The sequence below is a fragment of the Bos indicus genome, chromosome 15 (genome assembly GCF_029378745.1).
Source record: "Bos indicus isolate NIAB-ARS_2022 breed Sahiwal x Tharparkar chromosome 15, NIAB-ARS_B.indTharparkar_mat_pri_1.0, whole genome shotgun sequence".
Classification (NCBI taxonomy): Eukaryota; Metazoa; Chordata; class Mammalia; order Artiodactyla; family Bovidae; genus Bos; species Bos indicus.
This window is the reverse complement of record NC_091774.1, coordinates 17,796,400-17,818,284: the sequence shown is the minus strand read 5'-3', so window position 1 is coordinate 17,818,284 and position 21,885 is coordinate 17,796,400. Positions and strand designations below refer to the sequence as shown.

The 21,885-nt window shown below is 42.9% G+C and overlaps 1 protein-coding gene across 1 annotated transcript in view; it reads left to right on the top strand.

Moving 5' to 3' along the window:
* The first annotated feature begins 230 nt into the window (after positions 1–230).
* Positions 231–21,885, top strand: part of SLC35F2 (solute carrier family 35 member F2) — a 67,539-nt gene continuing 45,884 nt past the window's right edge. Inside the window, exons 1-2 of the mRNA XM_070767638.1 lie at positions 231–405; positions 9,426–9,684. Coding sequence (XP_070623739.1) covers positions 231–405; positions 9,426–9,684 — 434 coding nt within the window. The remainder of the gene's footprint in view (positions 406–9,425; positions 9,685–21,885) is intronic.

The window sequence follows — 21,885 nt, the reverse complement described above, 5'->3', positions numbered from 1 at the left end:
TCGTTTTGGAGCAAAGCTAGAGCAATACTATTAATGTTACCAAAAGGAGGGTGTGAGGGGTCCGGCTGCTCACTGCTCAAAAGGCCAGTTTGGTGTAAAGGAAAGTTTGGTTTATTTCAGTTGCCGGCCACTGTGCAAGGAGGGTGGTAGACATCTGTTCAAAGGCCACCTTCCCCCTTGACAAGCAGTAGGTGACAGCATTTATAGACAGAGTGGGTGGGGGTGGGGGGATGTCTAAGGCAGAAACAGCACAGTCCTCTCTAACAGTCATCTTCAAATTGGCCATCAGTGGTCTGACCAGCATCATCTTGGTGGTTTTAGGTACAGATAATCTTCAGTTCTGGAAGGCACTTGTTCGCACTTCTTTGCAGTCAGTTCTCAGAATTGTGACAGTTCATGTCCTAGGTACAGTCTGGTCATCATGTCGTTAACTTTTCCACCTGGGGTTTTAGTATCTATGAGACAGCTCACAGGATATGTTTCAGAATATTATCTACAGACCTTGAGAAAGAACTAAAGGTCCTTGACTATGCTTAATGAAAGTAAAAGTGAAGTCATTCAGTCGTGTCCGACTCTTTTCGACCCCGTGGACTGTAGCCCACCAGGTTCCTCCATTCATGGGATTCTCCAGGCAAGAATACTGGAGTGGGTTGCCATTTCCTTCTCCAGGGGATCTTCCCGACCCAGGGATTGAACCCAGTTCTCCCGCATTGCAGGCAGACACTTTAACCTCTGAGCCACCAGCTTAATGATTACATTATTATTATTTAGTCTCCTTAGACTGTTTTCCTTTGTCTCGGCATTTCTCACTTCTCTGATTAAACTTATTCTTTGATTAAAGTTTTCCACAGGCAAAAGGCAGGCAGAGGACATCGTCCAGGGGCAAGTACCATATGGTCCTGCTCCATTTCACTATTGCTACTTTCTGAGGAAGAGTTTATGTTTAGAAAATACATATAACTTTATCCATAAATTTGGAATCTACATCAGTGGTTGACTAGATTTCCTGGTCCCCATTTTCCTGTAGGGGTAAAATGTTGAGCCAAACATGATAGATCTTTGTTGGCAAAGTAATGTCTCTGCTTTTTAATATGCTGTCTAGGTTGGTCATAACTTTTCTTCCAAGGAGGAAGCATCTTTTAATTTCATGGCTACAGTCACCATCTGCAATGATTTTGGAGCCCAAGAAAATAAAGTCTTTCACAAATCTAATCTCTTTTAGTTCTGGAGGTCAGAAGTCTGAAATCAGTTTTACTGGGCTATAGTTAAGGCTTCAATTGACAGAGTTATTTACTTCTCATGGCTCTAAACTTCTAGTGGCTGCCTTTACTCCTTGGCTTGGAGATTCCTTGATCTTCAAAGTTATTACTCCAACTTGTGCTTGTGAAACAGAGAAGGGCCATGTGGGGCTCCCAGGCATGGAGAACTTTCTGTCCCCCATTTCTTGTAAGAAAGACTGCAGCCATTATGACCTTTCCTGAGTTCCAAAGGGTGGAATGGAACAGTTGGTAATTAAGGGAGAAGCAGCCAAGAAAGCACCTGAGGCAAGATGAAAGGGACCAGAGCAGCTTATCAAGATTAGGAGCCAACAACCTGAGATCCCTCAAACACCAATCTTGTCAGGGACCCTCACCTTTGACTCCCTGTTATAAAATCCCTCATCAAAGTTCTTGGGGTTGAGACACACAGTTTTTTGAGACAGGAGCCTGATGTGTCTCCCTTTGCCTGGCAAAGCAATAAAATTTTCTTTTTCTACTACAAAGAGCCCCTCGATGAAAGTGAAAGAGGAGAGTGAAAAAGCTGACTTAAAACTCAACATGCAAAAAACTAAGATCATGGCATTTTGTCCCATTAATTCATGGAAAATAGATGGAGAAACAATGGAAACAGCAAGAGACTTTATTTTCTTGAGCTCCAAAATCACTGCAGATGGTGACTATAGCCATGAAATTAAAAGATGCTTGCTCCTTGGAAGAAAAGCTATGACAAACCTGGACAACATATTAAAAAGCACATACATTACTTTGCCAACAAAGGTCTGTCTAGTCAAAGCTATAGTTTTTCCGGTATTCATGTATGGATGTGAGAGTTGGATAGTAAAGAAGACTGAGCACTGAAGAATTGATGTTTTTGAACTTTGGTGTTGGAGAACACTTGTGAGAGTCTCTTAGACTGTAAGATCAAACCAGACAATCCTAAAGGAAATTAATCCTGAATATTCACTGGAAGGCCTGATGCTGAAGCTGAACCTCCAATACTTTGGCCACCTGATGCGAAGAACTGATTTATTGAAAAAGATCCTGATGCTAGGAAAGATTGAAGACAGGAAGAGAAGGGGATGACAGAGGATGAGATGGTTGGAATGTCATCACTGACTCGATGGACATGAGTTTAAGCAGACTCTAGGAGTTGGTGATGGACAGGGAAGCCTGGCATGCCGTAGTCCATAGGGTTGTAAAGAGTTGGACATGATTGAGCGACTGAACTGAACTGAACTGAACTTTCTACTATACCCAAAACTCTGTCTCTGTGATTTGATATTGGACCAGTGTACAGAGAGGGGCTTCCCAGGTGGCTTAGTGGTAAAGAATCTGCCTGCTAATGCAGAAGATCTCCTGGAGAAGAAAATGGCAACCCACTCCAGTATTCTTGCTGGGAAATCCCAGGGACAGAGGAGCCTGGTAGACTACAGTCCAAGGGGTTGCAAAAAGTCGGATACAACTGAGCATGCACATGCAGATACAGAGAGATTTCATTCAAATTTGGGGTTTCTGTAGCTGCTATCTTCCTGGGTCGGGAAGATCCCCTGGAGAAGGAAATGGCAACCCACTACAGTACTCTTGCCTGGAAAATCCCATGGATGAGAAGCCTGGTGGGCTACAGTCCATGGGGTCACAAAGAGTCGGACACGACTGAGTGACTTCACTTGGTAGCTGCTAAACTTGGAGTTCCTCAAGCTACATTTCATTTTCTGAAATCTATTTTCTTTCTTAGAATCTTCTCATGGCCTGCTCCCCACTTTGGCCACCTGAACCTTGCCCTGGGAAGGACGCAATCAGGGAAAAGTGGTCCCAACTCTTTCTCTTGTCTTTCTTATCTCCTTTCCAGAAGCAGGAGTCTACAAGACCCACCAACGTCCTCATGTCAATGAATCAGGAACTTTATGACCCCAGTTCCTAGTCCCAAGGGCCTGCACAATCATGGGAAGCCATGACCCAGGTCCAGAGCACCCTAGCTGAGTGCCAGGGGTTGGCATTCTTCTCTGACACCTCAGAGACAATTCTGAATGTTGAAAGGCAAAATGAACACACCTGTAAGGAAGGAGACACACCTATTTCCTGCCATATCAGTAAGTAAACATCTTAGAACCAACATCCCTCCAATATGAGCTGGTGAGCCCTAAGGGCAGAGGAAGGAGACCACCTGTGATCTAGCAGCCATCAGACTGCAGCCACTCCCTACATTGACACCAAAGAAGCTCAGGATGTGAAAAAACACAGGTTACTGTCCCCAGATAGCTGAGATACATATGAAAGCAATAATTTCAATGAGCCCAGACTCTTGTATCTTCCCATACATAGAGAGGATCTTCCCTGTAGCTCAGACAGTAAAGAATCTGCCTGCAATGAAGAAGACCTGGGTTCGATCCCTGGGTCAGAAAAATCCTCCAGAGAAGGGAATGGCAATCCACTCCAGCATTCTTGCCGAGAATCCCATGGACAGAGGAGCCTGGCGGGCCACAGTCCATGGGATCGCAATGAGTCGGACATAACTGAGTGACTAACACTAGTACTACTTTTATACACAGAGAAGCCCTAAATCCCTTAACTTGGGATAATCTGGTTTTCTTTAAATAACAATAATCTTTTGATGTTCAGACTACCTCCCCTGTGCTGTAAAACTTCTGTATAATCTGGTTCCTTCTTGTGCCTCTCGGGGCAGTTCTCTCAGGGTCACTTGAGATGCTGTCTCTCAGGCTTGAAGTCCTAAAAGTTTCCACCTAATAAAACATAACTCTCAGCTTTTAGGTTGTGATTATTTTTCAAGTCAACAACATGCTTCCAGGATCCTTTTAAGATAGGACACAAGATTTTACCTGTGTTTTCAGTAGAAAGGAGACACAGAATAAAGCATTTTCAGTTCTTTTAGATGGCAAATATCTTTTATGTTAGTCAAAGGGAGGAAGACTAGGTCAGGGGAAGGGTTAGCTGGTCCTTTCAAGTTAGCAGAGGTCAAGAACTAGAGGCTGTAGTGATGCTGAGCAGCGCCCTGTGGGGCTCCTGGCCATGGAGGCCTTTCGTTCTCTCATTTCTTGTATGCAAGACTGCAGCTTCCAAGACCTCCCCTGAGTTTCAAACAGCAGATTCATACAGTTGCTTATCAAGGAAGTAGCAGCCTTGAGATAAGGCTCATCCTATATTAGGAGAGGCACCACCTGAGACTCTGTACACAACTTAATTTTGTCAGTTGGTGTTGTTCAGTTGCTCAGTCTGACTCTTTATGATCCCATGGTCTGCAGCACACCAACTACCCTGTCCTTCACCATCTCCCAGAGCTTGCTCAACCTCGTGTCCATTGAGTCAGTGATACCATCCAACCATCTCATTCTCTGTTGTCCCTTTCTCCTCCTGCCTTCAATCTTTCTGAACATCAGGGTCTTTTATAATATCAGCTCTTTACATCAGGTGGCAAAGTATTGGAACTTCAGATTTAGCATCAGTCCTTTCAATAAATATTCAGGACTGTTTTCCTTTAGGATGGACTGGTTGGATCCCTTTGGAGTCCAAAGGACCCTCAAGAGTCTTCACCAAAACCACAGTTCAAAAGCATCAATTCCTCAGTGATCAGTCTTCTTTATGATCCAATTCTCACATCCATACATGACCACTGGAAAAACCATAGCTTTCACTAGATGGACCTCTGTTGGCAAAGTGATGTATGTGCTTCTTAATATGCTGTCCAGGTTTGTCATAGCTTTTCTTCCAAGGAGCAAGCATCTTTTAATTTCATGGCTGTAGTCACCATCTGCAGTGATTTTAGAGCCCAAGAAAATAAAGTCTGTCACTGTATACATTGGTTCCCCGTCTTTTTGCCGTGAAGTGATGGGACTGGATGCCACGATCTCAGTTTTTTGAACGTAGAGTTTTAAGACAGATTTTTCACTCTCCTCCTTCACCATTATCAAGAAGCTCTTTATTTCCTATTAATTTTCTGTCATAAGGGTGGTGTCTTCTGCATATCTGAGGTTATTGATATTTCTCCCAGAAATCTTGATTCCAACCTGTGCTTCATCCAGCCTGGCATTTCACATGATGTACCCTGCATATAAGTTAATTAAGCAGGATGACAATATATAGCCTTGGTGTACTCCTTTCCCAATCTGGAACCAGGCCATTGTTCCATGTCTGGTTCTAACTGTTGCTTCTGGACCTGCATACAGATTTCTCAGGAGGCAGGTTAAGTGGTCTGGTATTCTCATCTCTTTAAGAATTTTCCACAGTTTTTTGTGATCCACATAGTCAAAGTTCTTGGTTCATCTACTGTTGAAGGCTTGCACAGAGAATTTTGAGCATTACTTTGCTAGCATGTGAAATGAGTACAATTTTATGATAGTTTGAACATTATTTGGCATTGCCTTTCTTTCTTTGGAATTTAAATGAAAACTGACATTTTCTAGTCTTGTGGCCACTGTTGAGTTTTCCAAATTTGCTGGCATATTGAGTGAAGCACTTTCACAGCATCATCTTTTAAGATTTGAAATAGCTCAGGTGGCATTCCATCACTTCCTCTAGCTTTGTTTGTAGTGATGCTTCCTAAGGCCCACTTGATTTCACACTCCAGGATATCTGGCTCTAGGTGAGTGATCACACCATCATGGTTATCTGGGTCATTAAGATCTCCTTTGTATAGTTCTTCTGTGTATTCTTACCATCTCTTCTTAATACCTTCTCCTTCTGTTAGGCCCACACAGTTTCTGGCCTCTATTGTACCCATCTTTGCAGGAAATTTCCCTTGTTATTTCTGTTCTTGAAGAGATCTCTAGTCTTTCCCATTCTGTTTTCTTCCTCTATTTCTTTTCATTGATCACTTAAGAAGGCTTTCTTATCTCCCTTTGCTATTCTTTGGAACTCTGCAAACAAATGTGTACATCTTTCGTTTTCTCTCTTGCTTTTAGCTTCTCTTCTTTTCTCAGCTATTTGTAAGGCCTCCTCAGAAAACCATTTTGTCTTTCTTTTTCCTGGGGATGGTTTTGATCACCACCTATTGTACAATGTTACAAACCTCCGTCCATAGTTCTTCAGTCACTCTGTCTATAGAGTGGTCAATACTGAGGTCAGATTGATTATATTCTTTGCAGCCAATGATGGAGAAGCTATATACAGTCAGCAAAAATAAGACTGGAAGCTGACTATGGCTCAGATCATGAATTCCTTATTACCAAATTCAGACTGAAATTGAAGAAAGTAGGGAAAACCACTAGACCATTCAGGTATGACCTAAATCAAATCCCTTATGATTATACAGAGGAAGTGACAAATAGATTCAAGGAATTAGATCTGATAGACAGCATGCCTGAAGAACTATGGACTGAGGTTTGTGACACTGTACATGAGGCAGTGATCAAGACCATCCCCAAGAAAAAGAAATGCAAAAAGGCAAAATGGTTGTCTGAGGAGGTCTTACAAATAGCTGGGAGAAGAAGAGAAGCCAAAGGCAAAGGAGAAAAGGAAAGATATACCCATTTGAATGCAGAGTTTCAAAGAATAGCAAGGAGAGATAGGAAAGCCTTCCTCAATGATCAGTGCAAAGAAATAGAGGAAAACAATAGAATGGGAAAGACTAGAAATCTCTTCAAAAAACTTAGAGATACCAAGGGAACATTTCATGCAAAGATGGGCACAATAAAGGACAGAAATGGTATGGACCTAACAGAAGCAGAAAATATTAAGAAGTGGCAAGAATACACAGAAGAACTACGCAAAAAAGATCTTCATGACCCAGATAATCATGATGGGGTGATCACTCACCTAGAGCCATGCATCCAGGAGTGCGAAGTCAAGTGGGCTTTAGGAAGCATCGTTATGAGCAAAGCTAGTGGAGGTGATGGAATTCCAGTTGAGCTATTTCAAATCCTTAAAGATGATGCTGTCAAAGTGCTACACTCAATATGACAGCAAATTTGGAAAACTCAGCAGTGGCCACAGGACTGGAAAAGGTCAATTTTCATTCCAATCCCAAAGAAAGGGAATGTCAAAAAATGTTCAAACTATCACACAATTGCATGCATCTCACACGCTAGTAAAGTAATGCTCTACATTCTCCAAGTCAGGCTTCAACAGTACATGAACTGTGAACTCCCAGATGTTCAAGCTGGATTTAGAAAAGGTAGAGGAACCAGAGATCAGATTGCCAACATCTGTTGGATTGTAGAAAAAGCAAGAGAGTTCCAGAAAAATATCTGCTTCTGCTTTATTGACTATGCCAAAAACTGTGACTCTGGATCAGAACAAACTGGAAAATTCTTCAAGAGATGGGAATACCAGACCACCTGACCTGCCTCCTGAGAAATCTGTATGCAGGTCAAGAAGCAACAGACCTGAAATGGAACAATAGACCGGTTTCAAATCAGGAAAGGAGCACATCAAGACTGATTGTCACCCGGCTTATTTAACTTATATGCAGAGTACATAATGCAAAATCCTGGGCTGGATGAAGCACAAGGTGGAATCAAGACTGCTGGGAGAAATATCAATAACCTCAGATATTCAGATGACACCACCCTTATGGCAGAAAGCAAAGAAGAACTAAGAACCTCCTGATGAAATTTAAAGAGGAGAGTGAAAGTTGGCTTAAAACTCAACATTCAGAAAACTAAGATCATGGCATCTGGTCCCATCACTTTGTGGCAAATAGACGGGGAAACAATGGAAACAGTGAAAGACTTTATTTTCTTGGTATCCAAATTTCACTGTAGATGGTGACTGCAGCCATGAAATTAAAAGATGCTTGCTCCTTGGAAGAAAAACTATGACCAACCTGCACAGCATATTAAAGAGCAGAGATATTACTTTGCAACAAAGGTTTGTCTAGTCAAAGCTATGGTTTTTCCAGTAGTCATGTATGGATGTGAGAGTTGATCTATAAAGAAAGCTGAGCATTAAATAATTGATGCTTTTGAACCGTGGTGTTGGAGAAGACTCTTGAGAGTCCCTTGGATTGCAAGGAGATCCAACCAGTCCATCCTAAAGGAGATCAGTCCTGAATATTCATTGGAATTACTGATGCTGAAACTGAAAGTCCAATACTTTGGTCACCTGATGTGAAGAACTGACTCATTGGAAAAGACGCTGATGCTGGGAAAGATTGAAGTTGGGAGGAGAAGGGGTCAACATGGGATGAGATGGTTGGATGGCATCACCATCTCAATGGACCTGAGTTTTAGCGAGCTCCAGGAGTTGGACAGGGAAGCCTGGTGTGCTGTAGTCCATGGGCTCACAAAGAGTAGCACACAACTCAGCAACTGAACTGACTGTCTATTACATTTAATCCCTTGAATCTTTTTGTCACTTCCACTGTATAATGGTAAGGAATTTGACTTAGATCATACCTGAATGACCTAGTGGTTTTCCCCACTTTCTTCAATTTAAGTCTGAATTTTGTAGTAAAGGGTTCATGATCTGAGCCACAGTCAGCTCCTGGTCTTGTTTTTGCTGACTGTATGGAGTTTCTCCATGTTCAGGTGCAAAGATATAATCAATCTGATTTCAGTATTGACCATCTGGTGATAAGCATATGTAGAGTTGTTTCCTGTTGTTGGAAGAAGGTGTTTGCTATGACCAGTTCTCTTGGCAAAACTTTGTTAACCTTTGCCCTTTCATTTTGTACTCCAAGGGTAAACCTGGACTCTACACACACCTTAATCTTGTCAGTAACCCCACCCTTTTAAAACTTCGCTGAAGAAAGCTAGAGTTTTACTGCCTTGAGCCTTATCACACCCCCCTGCCAGACTATACAACTTTTACCTATTCACCAGGGACGGGGGCATTGTTCTAGAAACGCTAGCCTTCTGGATTCCCCGTTTGCCTGGCAAAGAAAGCAAGCCACTCTTTCCTTCTCTATGGTTCTGACTCCCTATTTCTGTTTGTGATTGGTACATAGAGAGTCAAGCTTTTGGCGGCAGTAGCTAAATCACCGCTTCTTAGGTTAGTACACTGGCATAACCTCGATTCACCTCATTTGCTGATTTTAAATAAAGAACTTGAAATGCATACTGGGTGTCGCCCAGCAGTGAAGCTCCACTGCCAAGGCGGGAAAAAAAAAAAGCGCCTTTTCTCCTGCTGCTGCTTGCTCTCGGAGGTGCCAGACTGTCATCTGCTGATGGATCGTCTGGCCCCAGGGCCTTGACAGTTAATGATTTGCCGCAGAACGAGTCCGCCCAGCAGAGGTGAGAGAGGGACGCCGGCGAGAGCGAGAGCGCGGACCCACTGGCCGAGCCAAGCCCCCACCGGCCGCACAAGCGCCGCCTCCCGTCTTCCGGGACCCGGCACTTCTAGGGGTTCCGGGCGCCGGAGACCGCGGGGCTCCCATGGAGGCCGCCTCGCCGGCGGGACCTAGCGGCCGGCAGCCGCACGCGCCGGGCTCGGCCAGCCTGCTGCTCTGGATCAAGGGCAAACTCTTCACCTGGTGAGTGGAGGGCAGTGCCCCGCGGCCGGCTGGGCTGCGGGCGCCGCAGGGAGCACCCCGGCTCGGGCTCGGCGGCCGCGTGCGTTGGGGAAGCTGGTTCAGGCGGCTCAACACGTGCCGCTGGGGTTTTACTCCTTACTGGCTTTATGAAGCTCTTGGTGTCCCTCCCTGGGCTCCCTCTTAGAAATCGTGGGGATGTGTTTCATAAGATTTGATGGGAAATTCTTTGGGCATCATTAGGTCTGTCCCCGGTGGCCTCCCAGCCTGCAGGGGATGGAGCCCCCAGGGATGCTGTGAAGGAGGGGTCCCCACCCTCGGGCTTGGTAGGTGAGTAAGCTCCTCTCCCTGGAGCCTGTGTCCACATTCCACTGCTGCGGAGCCCAGTCCACTCAGTTGAGTTCACCCAAGTGAAAAATCGGGGTTGAGTTTTCTGGTGCCTCCTGGAGGTAGTCGAGAGCCAGCTCCTTCCTTGGGCTGAGATGAGAGGCGACGCAGCCACCTTTGGGTTCAGGGTCCTCAGAGAAGCTGCTTCTGTTGTCACCATGCTCTGTGGAAAATAGAAGTGTGTTTAAGGGACTGGGAGAGACTCTGGGTCGGGGAAAACATTTTTGTGGTCGGTGGACGACTTGTATCCTGGAAATAGAGATAACTCAGGATCTAAATAATGAAAGCCAGCATTCATGGAGCATTCACAATCAAGTATTGTGCTTAGGAATTTTTATGGATAATATTATTTAATCCTTACCACTTTATGAGATGGCACTGTTGTTATCCCTACTTTGCCGATGGAGAAACAAAGAAAGCTAAAGCAACTTTGCAAGGCCATGCAACAACCGGTAAGGAATGACGCCTGTCCACCCCAGTCTCAGCTGACCTGAAGTGCTCCTGGCCACTGGCTCATTATGACACAGGCATTCCCTGCCCCGCCCCCCCCCCCCGCCTTTTTCAGATTAACAAATCGAATTTTTCATAAAAGGTTGTGAAAACTATGTCTTGAAAAGTCATACCATTTTCAAAACTAGATCGATAATGGTGTATATATTTTTGTCATGTAAATAAGAATAGTTTTAAACAGCTGTATATCTTTAAAGGGGAAAGGTGGCCAAAAATCACCTTGCATTATCCAGCAATATACAGTATGCCTGATAATTTAGACAGAAGTTCTCAGCTGGGAGGCAGTATCTAAGAGTACATGTCTTAGAGTAATGTCTAAGAGTACAGACTCAAATTCTGTTTGTGCCACTTACCAGCTGACTGACTGTGGATGAGTCATTTAACTCCTCTGTACTCCAGTTTTCTCACTTGTAGAATGGGGATAATAACAGTACCTATTTTGTTGTGATATTGCACCACAGGAGTGGCAGACAGCTTGGTTCATGGTACTATTCATGGGTTAGTTTCATTCATCATCAGCCCCCAATTCTTGGGTAATAGGAAGGCATGGTGTTGCTTTAGGAGATAACAGCAACCCCGAGACAAGACAGACGATACAGCAGATTAGTTTAGCAAGACACAGGAAAGATGAGCAATATTTTTTCCCCTAATGCTCTAATATTTTCAATCTGTTCCATTTTATTAATATGAGGAATATCTCATAGCTTCCTAGACATGAGATTTCTTCTCTCTCTAAACACACTATTTTTGTGTGCCTCCCTTATTGATTTTTATTTTCTTCCCTGTGTGATAGCTGTTTGTGTGCATCTTACATTCCTGATGGACAAAGTCCTTAACAGCAGGAAGTCAGATCTTTTTTTCCCCTCCACAATCCCACAAGTGAATGAATGAATAAGGGATGACTAGAGTTCTTGAGACTTCCTTTCCACTCTACCATACTCCCTATAATCTTCCCTTTATTGATCTTTATTCTGAGGGTCTTGGGCTGGAGCTTTTGGCAGAGCTCTTTTGTTCATTTAGATTTTCAGTCCTACCTCTGGCAACTGTCCAAACATAAATTCTGATTTGCAGTTTCTCTTTGTCTAACCCAGCAATCAGAAAAATGCATTTTACCCAATAGCCAGTACTCCTTATATTTAGTATTTTAAACTCTCAGTGTTAAAACTCATCTCTTCTGCTAGACTTCAAGAGGTGAAGTAGCTCATTACCTTAGGAGCTGGAGGGAGCTGGGTGGAGGAATGGTTCCTGGCTAGAAAACCTGAACCTTTTTAACTTCTCAGCACTGCAGGAAGTTGTTACAGGGATGGGCAGTAATGCGGTGTAGGGAGGAGGTAAATGTGGACTTTAAAAGCCTTCCACGTGGCCTCTGGCCTTCTCTGCCCAAGGGTATATTCCTCTCCCTACCCCCCGCCCCCCAGAACAGTTCTAGGAATAACCCAAAGGTTATTCCTGCTTATCTCTGCTCCTTTCTTCAGGTTCATTTGGAGGAATATGAGATGGCTGCCAGTGCTTATTTCTCTTCTCAACAGTGCTTCCAGAAAGTATCTGGCGTCTACCTCCCGCTCTAATCCCTATTGTCACTACTTAAGTTTAGACCTTTATCATTACTGGCACATTTGTCACAGCTTCCATTCATGCCTTCATCTACCCTAAATCATCTCATTACAGAGGAACCAGTGAAGTGAGTAAAGTCGTTCAGTCGTGTCCGACTCTTTGCGACCCCATGGACTGTAGCCTACCAGATTCCTTTGTCCATGGAATCTTCCAGGCAATAGTCCTCGAGTGGATTGCCATTTCCTTCTCCAGGGGATCTTCCCAACCCGGGTATCGAACCCGGGTCTCCCGCATTGTAGACAGACGCTTTACCGTCTGAGCCACGTGCATGTCCAGAGTAATGCCAAGTAACACTGAAGGGTACCAATAACTGCCATCAAATGAGAATTTTACCCCCAATAAGGTATCCTTCAGGCTTCTCTAATAGCTCAGTTGGTAAAGAATCCGTCAGCAATGCAGGAGACCCTGGTTCCATTCCTGTGTCGGGAAGATCTGCTGGAGAAGGGATAGGCTTCTAACTAACATTTCATCAGCCCTTATAAAAAGTTTTTTTAGTCCCTTTGATAGCCGGTTGGACTTCCCTGGTGGCTCAGATGGTAAAGCATCTGCCTACAATGTGGGAGACCCAGGTTCGATCCCTGGGTCGGGAAGATCCCCTGGAGAAGGAAATGGCAACCCACTCCAGTACTCTTGCCTGGAAAATCCCATGGACGGAGGAGCCTGGTAGGCTACAGTCCATGGGATCGCCAAGAGTTGAACACGACTGAGTGACTTCACTTCGCTTTGATAGCAGGTAAGTAATTTGCCTAAGGGCAGATTGCTGTTGATGATCTCACAGAGGCAGCTGTGAGCAGGGGCCTCACATCTTAATTCCCTGCCCAAGAATTGAACCTGGGTAGCGCAGTGGGAGAAGGCGATGGCACCCCACTCCAGTACTCTTGCCTGGAAAATCCCATGGACGGAGGAGCCTGATAGGCTGCGGTCCATGGGGTCGTGAAGAGTCGGGCACGACTGAGGGACTTCAATTTCACTTTTCACTTTGATGCATTGGAGAAGGGAATGGCAACCCACTCCAGTATTCTTGCCTTGAGAATCCCAGGGATGGGGGATCCTGGTGGGCTGCCGTCTATGGGGTCGCACAGAGTCGGACAAGACTGAAGTGACTTAGCAGTAGCAGCGCAGTGGTAAAGAATCCTTCTGCCATTGTAGGAGATGCAAAAGACTTGGGTTTGATCCCTGGGTCAGGAAGATCCCCTGGAGAAGGGAAGGGCTTACTCTAGTATTCTTGCCTGGAGAATTTCATGGACAGAGGAGCCTGGTGGGCTACAGTCCATGGGGTTGCAAAGAGTCAGACATGTGTCCTACTTAGCAAACAGGAGGCTGGTTTTAAGAGTCTGGCATGAAGCCCATCTTTCTCTTGCTCTAAGAAATGTAAACAGGTGGCCAGTTGTAAATGCCTAACTGTGGCCCAACTGTCTCCTGCCCCAGGGAGAGGCAAAGTGGAGATAGTTTCATTTGATTCATGTTGTTGTTGTTTAGTTGCCAAGTGGTGTCCGACTCTTCGCAGCCCCATGGACTGTAGAGTCATTTGATTCTAAACTAAATGTTTGCAGTACTGTTTCAGAAATCTCACTGCATCATGTTGAGGGTGAAACCTTTTGGCTTCCTCCCATTACCTGCACAGTGGTTTGCAATTTGGGGAAGCTCTTGGTGGGGGCACTGAAGTTTCCTCTGGGTCCATTATGGGGGCAAGATGGGAAATAGAAGCTGGTGGGCTCCTGGGCTGGCCTTTGGCCCCTGCTCGGTCCGTGGCTTTGCCTGTTTTACAGTTGGGCTTTTGTGCAAGGTGTTTGAAGACAGGGTTCTGCAGTTAAAACAAGGCTGAGAGCCACTGGTTACTGCATGGAGCTCAAGCTGTGGCTGTTGGTACTGCTTCTGGCCGCTGTTCCCTCCTTTTCTTTCCTCTCCCTCTCCCTTCTTCCCTCCTTTGTCTTCTCCTTACCTGAACACAATTATTATATTTTTAGAGGTTTTTATTATGATAAAATATATATATATATAACGTAAAGTTTACTGTTTTAACCATTTTAAGTGTCTAATTCAGTGACATTACGTATATTCACAATGTTGTGCATGCATCACCACTCTCCATTTCCAGAACTTGTTAATTATTCCAAACGGAAACCCTGAACCTGTTATCCCCTAACTCCACATCCCTTTCTCCTCACAGCCTTTGGTGACCACTATTCTGCATTCTGTCTCTACAAATTTGACTATTCTAGGTCCCTTTTATAAATGGAATCATGCAAAATTTTTCCTTTTTTTGAGAGCTCAAAGTTCTTGACGTGAACTGTGAGGCTGTCTATCACTGGCCCACTTCCCTCTCCAGGCTCATTTCCCAGGACGTGCATCTCTCATGTGGTGGCCCAGCAACACCGGCGCGCCTCTGAGTGCCTTGCTGCCACACGTCATTGTCCATGTCTTTATATTCGTACCTCCCTCCTTGAATGCTTTCCTCTCTGACCTCATGGCTGCTTAAAGACTCTTTGCAGACAGCACTAAGTCAGGCAGTCTTCTTCCTTGGCTCCTTGCTGTCTCTCTGTTGGGTGCCCTTCCTCTATGCTCTTCTGTACCTGTTTCCTAACTCATTACATTACCATACTGTAACAAAAAAGTAGTTTTCATGAGCTACAGCTATGGAAGAAGCAAATTGCCTCTCAAGGTAACTGCTTGTGTACATTAGTTTTGGTAGGTTTATTAAAAAGTTATAAAGCTTCCTTATATTTTTATTTACTGAGGAACATCAGAGAAAATGAAGTATTTCATGCAGGTGAATTTTACAGGTAACTTTTGACTCACTTTTTAAAAAATATTAAGACTTACTTTTAAACCCAATCAAAGTGGCACTGTTTATGTAATGGATTACTCACTTCTGTTGTCATAATTTTGGGCAACAGTTCTTCACCATTTAATTGGTTTGTATCAAACAACTGTCTAGGTTAGGACAACCCACTGAAATACTTAGTGAGTCCATTTGCAACTAATTCTGGAGATTTTACCAAGGAAAAAATCCATCATTTAGAAGTCTTCATGGTATATTTAAAATAGAAATGAGACTACTTGCCTTTTAATAAACAAAGTGCATTCAACATAGTACCTTTTCTTAATGATTCAGGATCATCATTATGATGATTATGATAATTAAAATTATTCTGCTGAGTAGTCATAATATGCTAAGAGGCCATTTGAGTTAATATTTTGTCTTATTTTTTTTGGACTTCTTTCTCATAGTTGTCACACATGTTTTTTTTTCTGTATTATGGAGCATATCTAAAAGTCTACATTTTTCTAGATTATGACTTCTAACCTATTAATGCTGTAGAAACTAGATAACTCATTTCTTAGAATTGCTCATAGTCAAAGTATAAATAGGCCCTATTTATAAATCTTTATAAATAGTATAAAGATTTAAATGGTTTTTATTTTAATAAATTATAAAAACTTTAAGTCTACAGATTGTGGGATTTCTTTTTAGATGGTTAGAGGGGTCTTTGTTAATTACAGTCATCAGATAAGTAATATGTCATGAAAACTTGGTTATTTATGCCAATGATGCAGAGAAAGATTCCATTAAAAACCACCTGTGAATCTCAGACTTCTTTCTAGTCATTTCTTGGAAGTCAGTATTTAAGGAAAGTATTGACTCAGTTTCTGCAGTCCAGCAAATCCTACTGAGATCTTGAGGCTAGTATTACTATGCTATGTGATTTAGAGCTTCCCAGAGTAGTACTCTGCAAAAGAGTACTACAGAATATTTTTTGAGTTTTTATATTATGATGGAGTATAGCTGACTAATAATGTTGTGATAGTTTCAGGTATACAGCAAAGTTACTCAGCCCTATGTATACATGTATCTGTTGCAGGAAGGGGGATCCCTTCCAGGGTCCAGGAGAACTGTTGTCTAACACTCAGAAATGAATTGTCCAAGGAGACATACATGCTGACAAAGCAAGAGATTTTACTGGGAAAGGGCGCCCGTGCAGAGAGCAGTAGGGTAAGGGAACCAAGGAGAACTACTCTGCCATATGAATCGCAGTCTCAGGCTTTATGGTGATGGGATTAATTTCTGGGTTGTCTTTGGCCAACCATTCTGACTCAGAGTCCTTCCTGGTGGTGCACACATTGGTCAACCAAGATGGATGCCCATGAGAAGGATTCTGGGAGGTGGTCTGACACGTGGTGTCTCCTTTTGACCTTTCCTGAACTGGTTGGTGGTGGCTTATTAGTTCCACTGTAATGGACTAGGACTTCCTGTTGTAAAATAACTCATGCAAATGGTTATTACTATGGTGGGTGGCCAGGGTAGGCAGTTTCAGTAAGTGTGCTTCCCCTAACATATCCATTAGAAGAATATTTCTTAAGCTTTTCACTGTGGTGTCAAGTCAGAGATAAAATAATGTTAAAAGCCAATCTTTGTTGAGTTAACTTTACTTAGTATACCTAGAGCAACCTCACTATTCCAGGACGTCATGTGGATTAACTCATGTAATCCTCTGTAATCTACAAAACTCATGTAATCTACAATAATCCTCTGCAGTGTTATACTGGCATTTCCAGTCCCCTAGACACATTTGGAAGCTGAGGCACTGGGAGGTTAAATCTCATTCCCTAATGGGATTAGTCACACGGCAGTAAGGAAAGCAGCCAGGTTTCATCTCCTCCAAGTCAGTCTGGTCCCAGCGCCTGGGCTGCTACCACTGTGGTGACCCTGCCTTCTCTGAGCTGGGCACCAAACAGAAAAATCAAGCCCGGGACAATTTTACCCACTAGAGTTTTTGCTCTGGGCTGTTCGTATCCCCTTGGGGTGCCAGGGAGAATATAAAGTCACAGGATAAATATAATTCTTTTCCTGGAGCATCATTTATTTTTTAGATTCCAGTTGCATGGAAGTATATTAATCATAATCCCTGGCCCATGACATGCTTTCATAGTTGGCCCATGAATGACTAAATTAATTTTTTTTGCATGCAGAATGTTCCTATATACCTACTATCAGCCCTAAAACTGGAATTGTGATGGTAATTTTCATCTACCTCTTTCAAACCATTGACTAGAAAATTAGTCACATCCTGAAAGTAGAGAATATTTCATTTGGTGGAAATGTTTAGGACTCCTAGCCCGGGAGACAGCATCTCAGAGGCCCTGAAAAACTGCTCTGAGCAGGCAGGAGATGGAGTCAGGCAACGTACAAATTTGCAACAAAGGGGTCGGGCAGTCTGACCATCGAAGATTATTGTTAAGTAAGGAAAACCAGGTATCAAGGAATTTAGCACCTTTCTATGTATGGGAAGATGCAAGAGTCTGGGATTATTGAAGTCATTTCTTTCATATGCATTCAGCTATCTGGGGCCAGCATCCTGCAATTTTACAAAAGTATTCTTTTCTCTCTTGAATTCCCTTACGGCTCACCAGCTCACACTGGAGGACGGTAATCGCTGATGACTGTAACATCCCTAAGTTCCTTGGGTAGAGAGTGGTGCCATTTGTTGGCAGGGCTCAGAAATTCACATTTGGAGGGCTGGAATTGCAGATAGTGATGACATTTCTTGCTAGCTGATATGGCAGGAAATATTTCATTTCACACTATCCCTTCTTTCCCAACCAAAGATAATCTCCATCCTAAATCCTTCTTTCACCATTTCCTTGCTCTCATTTTGGTATAGTGTTGTACCTGTATACATTTCTAAAACTTATATTTTATTATTATTTTTTTAAAAACTGTTTTAAAAGTATATGTTATGAATAATCTGTTGGGATTTATTTATACCCCCCATATTGCATTGCTAAGATTCATCCGTATTGTTGCCTGATGCTGCAAAACACTCCCTTTTGCTTCATATAATATTCTTTCCTGTGAGTATACCACAGTTTATGATCTCATTCCATTGAGGGGCATTTGGGCTTTTTTCTATGTGTTTTGGAATAGTGAACAGGAGTTTTAGGAACATTCTTCTACTGTCTCCTGTTGATCACTTGTAAGAGCTTCTTAATACATACACATGCACACACACATACACCTATGAGAGGAGTTGCTGCATTAGAGGGTATGTGGTTGTTCAACTTTATAAAGTAAATGCCAAACTTTTTCCAAAGTGTTTGTATGAACTTATACTCCCACCAGCTGAATATGAGAAATCCTGTGAAACAAATATCCTAGCATTTGATGTTATCATACTTTAAGATTTTTACAATCAAGTGAATGTAAAAGAGTATCTTAATTTGTGTATCCCTGATCAGTAATGAAGCTGGGTCTCTGTGTATGTTTATTGGCTTTGTTTCTACTTTTGAGAAATACTCGTATTACCTGTGAAATACCCATCTTTTGCTATTACTTTTATATCAAGTGGCCTCTCTATGGGCTTCTTTTATGGCTCAGCTGGTAAAGAATCTGCCTGCAATGTGGGAGACCTGGGTTCCATCCCTGGGTTAGGAAGATCCCCTGGAGAAGGGAGAGGCTACCCACTCCAGTATTCTGGCCTGGAGAATTCCATGGCCTGTATAGTTCATGGGGTCGCAAAGACACAACTGAGTGACTTTCACACACACATACATAATGCAATTTACATAGATTTTTAAAGATGCCACCTGAGAGCTTAAAAAATTGGAGCTTGTATCAGGTTCCCCACTAATGCTCATTTACTTCTCCTTGCCTGATACTGGCAGTTCCAGTTGAAAAGGTTGAGAGTGGTTGAGACCTGGCAGGCATAAATTAGGAGCAAATGAAGCAGACCAAGGAGGAAAGTGAGTTTTTCTGGTTTAAGGTCTGAGGAATGTTGAAAGACTGTCATGACTCACTCCTTTACACCTCCCTTCTCCTCCCAGACCCAATCCTCAGGAACTTTCAGACTTAGATTCCTGTTTTCTTTTGGTGCCTGGTTGGTGTTTGAATAGTGTATTAATTTTATTGTTAGCTGAGAAATCCAGCTGACCACTGTTGTAGGTAAAAAGGAAGATTTATGACTTTGCAGAATTCAAGGAGGGTTTAAGTGCCAAACCACAGAGAGCAGAGAAGCACATGGAGCCAGGAACCCAAACCACAGTGGGATTCTCTGCCTGTCTCTTTATTTGTGCTTTGCTGTCTCTGTTGATTTCATTCTTCTAACTGCAGACCAGTTGATTTTCTTCATTTGAGGATTACATCTTACCATTTAAAACACACAAAACAGAAAACAACAAAACCCTCAAATTTTGAAATCCATATTTTTGTTTTGATAATCCACAAGGGATATACATTTAGATTTTTCAATGGTTAAAAAAAACAGTTCTTCAAAACTTCCTATTCAGCCTCAGCCTCAATAGGTAGGCAGTATTAGGAATTTAAAATTTTGTGGGTGGTGGCTTCTTGGTTGCCCATCGAGAACAGGGTTAGTCTGTTTTCTTCCATGCCTTTGCCAGACTGGGCTGGGTAGAGATATGGTTGTACGTCTGTCACAGGATTTTAAACTCTAGCCATCTAGACTCTTGAAACTGCAGTGTGCTAATTACCCAGTACTGATCCCATCCTTCTGAATTTACCCTTCCCCCATCCCCGTCCCCAGCTTGTCAGCCCTCCTGGAGCTCCTGTTCCTGACCTTAGAGGGTGTTTCACATCGGCTGCCCTTTTTGGAATTCTCACACAGGAGTCTGGGGAGAGGGAGAATCCAAGAGGTGGGAGGCCACATCCTCTATGTATTGCCCACAGTTAGTGCTTCTCCGGAGCCTTCTTGTTCGCGTCCCTGGTGGCTCAGTAGGTAAGGAATCTGCCCGCAATGCAGGAGACCCAGCTTCGATCCCTGGGTGGGGAAGATCTCCTGCAGAAGGCAATGGCAACCCACTCCAGTGTTCTTGCCTGGAGAATCCCAGGGACAGAGGACCCTGGCAGACTGCAGTCCATGGGGTCGCAAAGGGTTGCACACAACTGAATGACTAACACTTTCACTTTAACCTCCCCCTTGTGGGCTGTAGGACTCAAGTTTCTCTGACCTGTGTCCAGATAGAATAGGTGAGTTGAATATATGTTTCAGACTTTCTCTTTTCAGCCAATCAAAATTGGAGGGCAGAGAGAGGATACTATAAATAGATTTTTTGTCTTTCTTAATTTCATTAGAACACCCCCTTATTAAAATAATTGTGGAACATATAATCAAATGGATGTGTTAATGCTCATTGTGAGAGATTCAGGGTAATTTGTATCAGTTGATATCCTTGCATGGTATCATAATCCTCAACATTGTATACTTCATTTTTGTTATTATCAGAGAGGTAATATGTAGGATGGGAAAATACAAACTCAGAACGGCTGAAACTTAGTTTCTTACCTATTCAGTTGTACTTGTAATCCCTTTCTCACAAAAGCTTTTATGAGATTTAAATGAAACAGCATATATAAGCACTTGGTATGACACCTGACACACAGTTATTTTTATTGTCTCCTCAATCTTGTTAGGATAATAAGAAAGGGATTTTGAGTCCTTAATAAATGCTGTCCTTGGTTTCAGTTACACATGGTCAACTGAGGCCTGAACACATTAAATGGAAAATTCCAGAAATAGTTCATAAGTTCTAGATTGCATGCTGCTCTGAGTAGTGTGGTAAAATCCTGTGCTGTCTGCTGCATCCACCTGGGATTTGATTCATCCCTTTGTTCTGCTCTCCTGCCCATTAGTCACTTGTGGCATCTTGATTATCAGACCATTTTTGTGTCCATGTCACCATTATGTTACTTAAAAACGGCCCACAAATGTAAGAGTAGTGATGCTGGCGGTTTGGATACAGCACAGGGAAGCCATAAGGTATTTTCTTTAATTAACATGGTGAAAGTTCTCTGTTTAATGAGGGAAAAAGCTTGTCTGCTGAATTTGCTAAGATGTATGGCAAGAATGAATCTTCTGTGAAACTGTGAAGAAGGAAAAAGAAATGTGTGCTAGTTTTGCTGTTGCACCTCAAACTGCAAAAGTTACAGCCACAGTTGTTCCCTGGCGGCACAGTGATTACGAATCCGCCTTGCAGTGCAGGGAACGTGTGTTTGATCCCTGACTGGGGAACTAAGATCCCACATGCTGCAGAGCAACTAAGCCCACGTGCCACAGTCACTGAGCCGGAACCGGTTCGCCACAATTGGAGAGCCCACTTGTAGCAACTGCTGAGCCCACAACTAGAGTCCCTGTGCTGCCGTGAAGGTCCTGCATGCTGCAACAGACTCGACAAACCCAAATAGAGCAAAGTAAAATAAAAGTTACAGCCACAGTGTGTGATAAATGCTTAGTTAAGATTAGATGGAAAACACATTAAATCTGCACTGTAAAATATTCTGAGAGAGCTCACATTCACATAACTTTTATTACAATATATTGTTATAATTGATCTATTAGTTACTGTTGTTAATCTCTTCCTTCATGTATAAATTAATTTTATCATGAGTATGTATGTATAGGAAAAAACATAGCATGTGTAGGGTTCAGTACTATATACATTTTCAGTCTTCCCCTGGGATTCTTGGAATGTATCCTTCATAGATAAAGGGGAGAGGGCTACTGTACTTCCAGTATAACAATTATTATAGGCCACATTGCTTGGGCTGCTCCCCAGGTTCTACTGTTTACTAGCTGTATAATATTGGGCAAGTTGCTTAATGTCTTGTGCTTCAGTTTGTTTATATATAAATAGCAAAAAAAATATTACCTACCTTATAGGATTGTTGGGAGGATTACATGA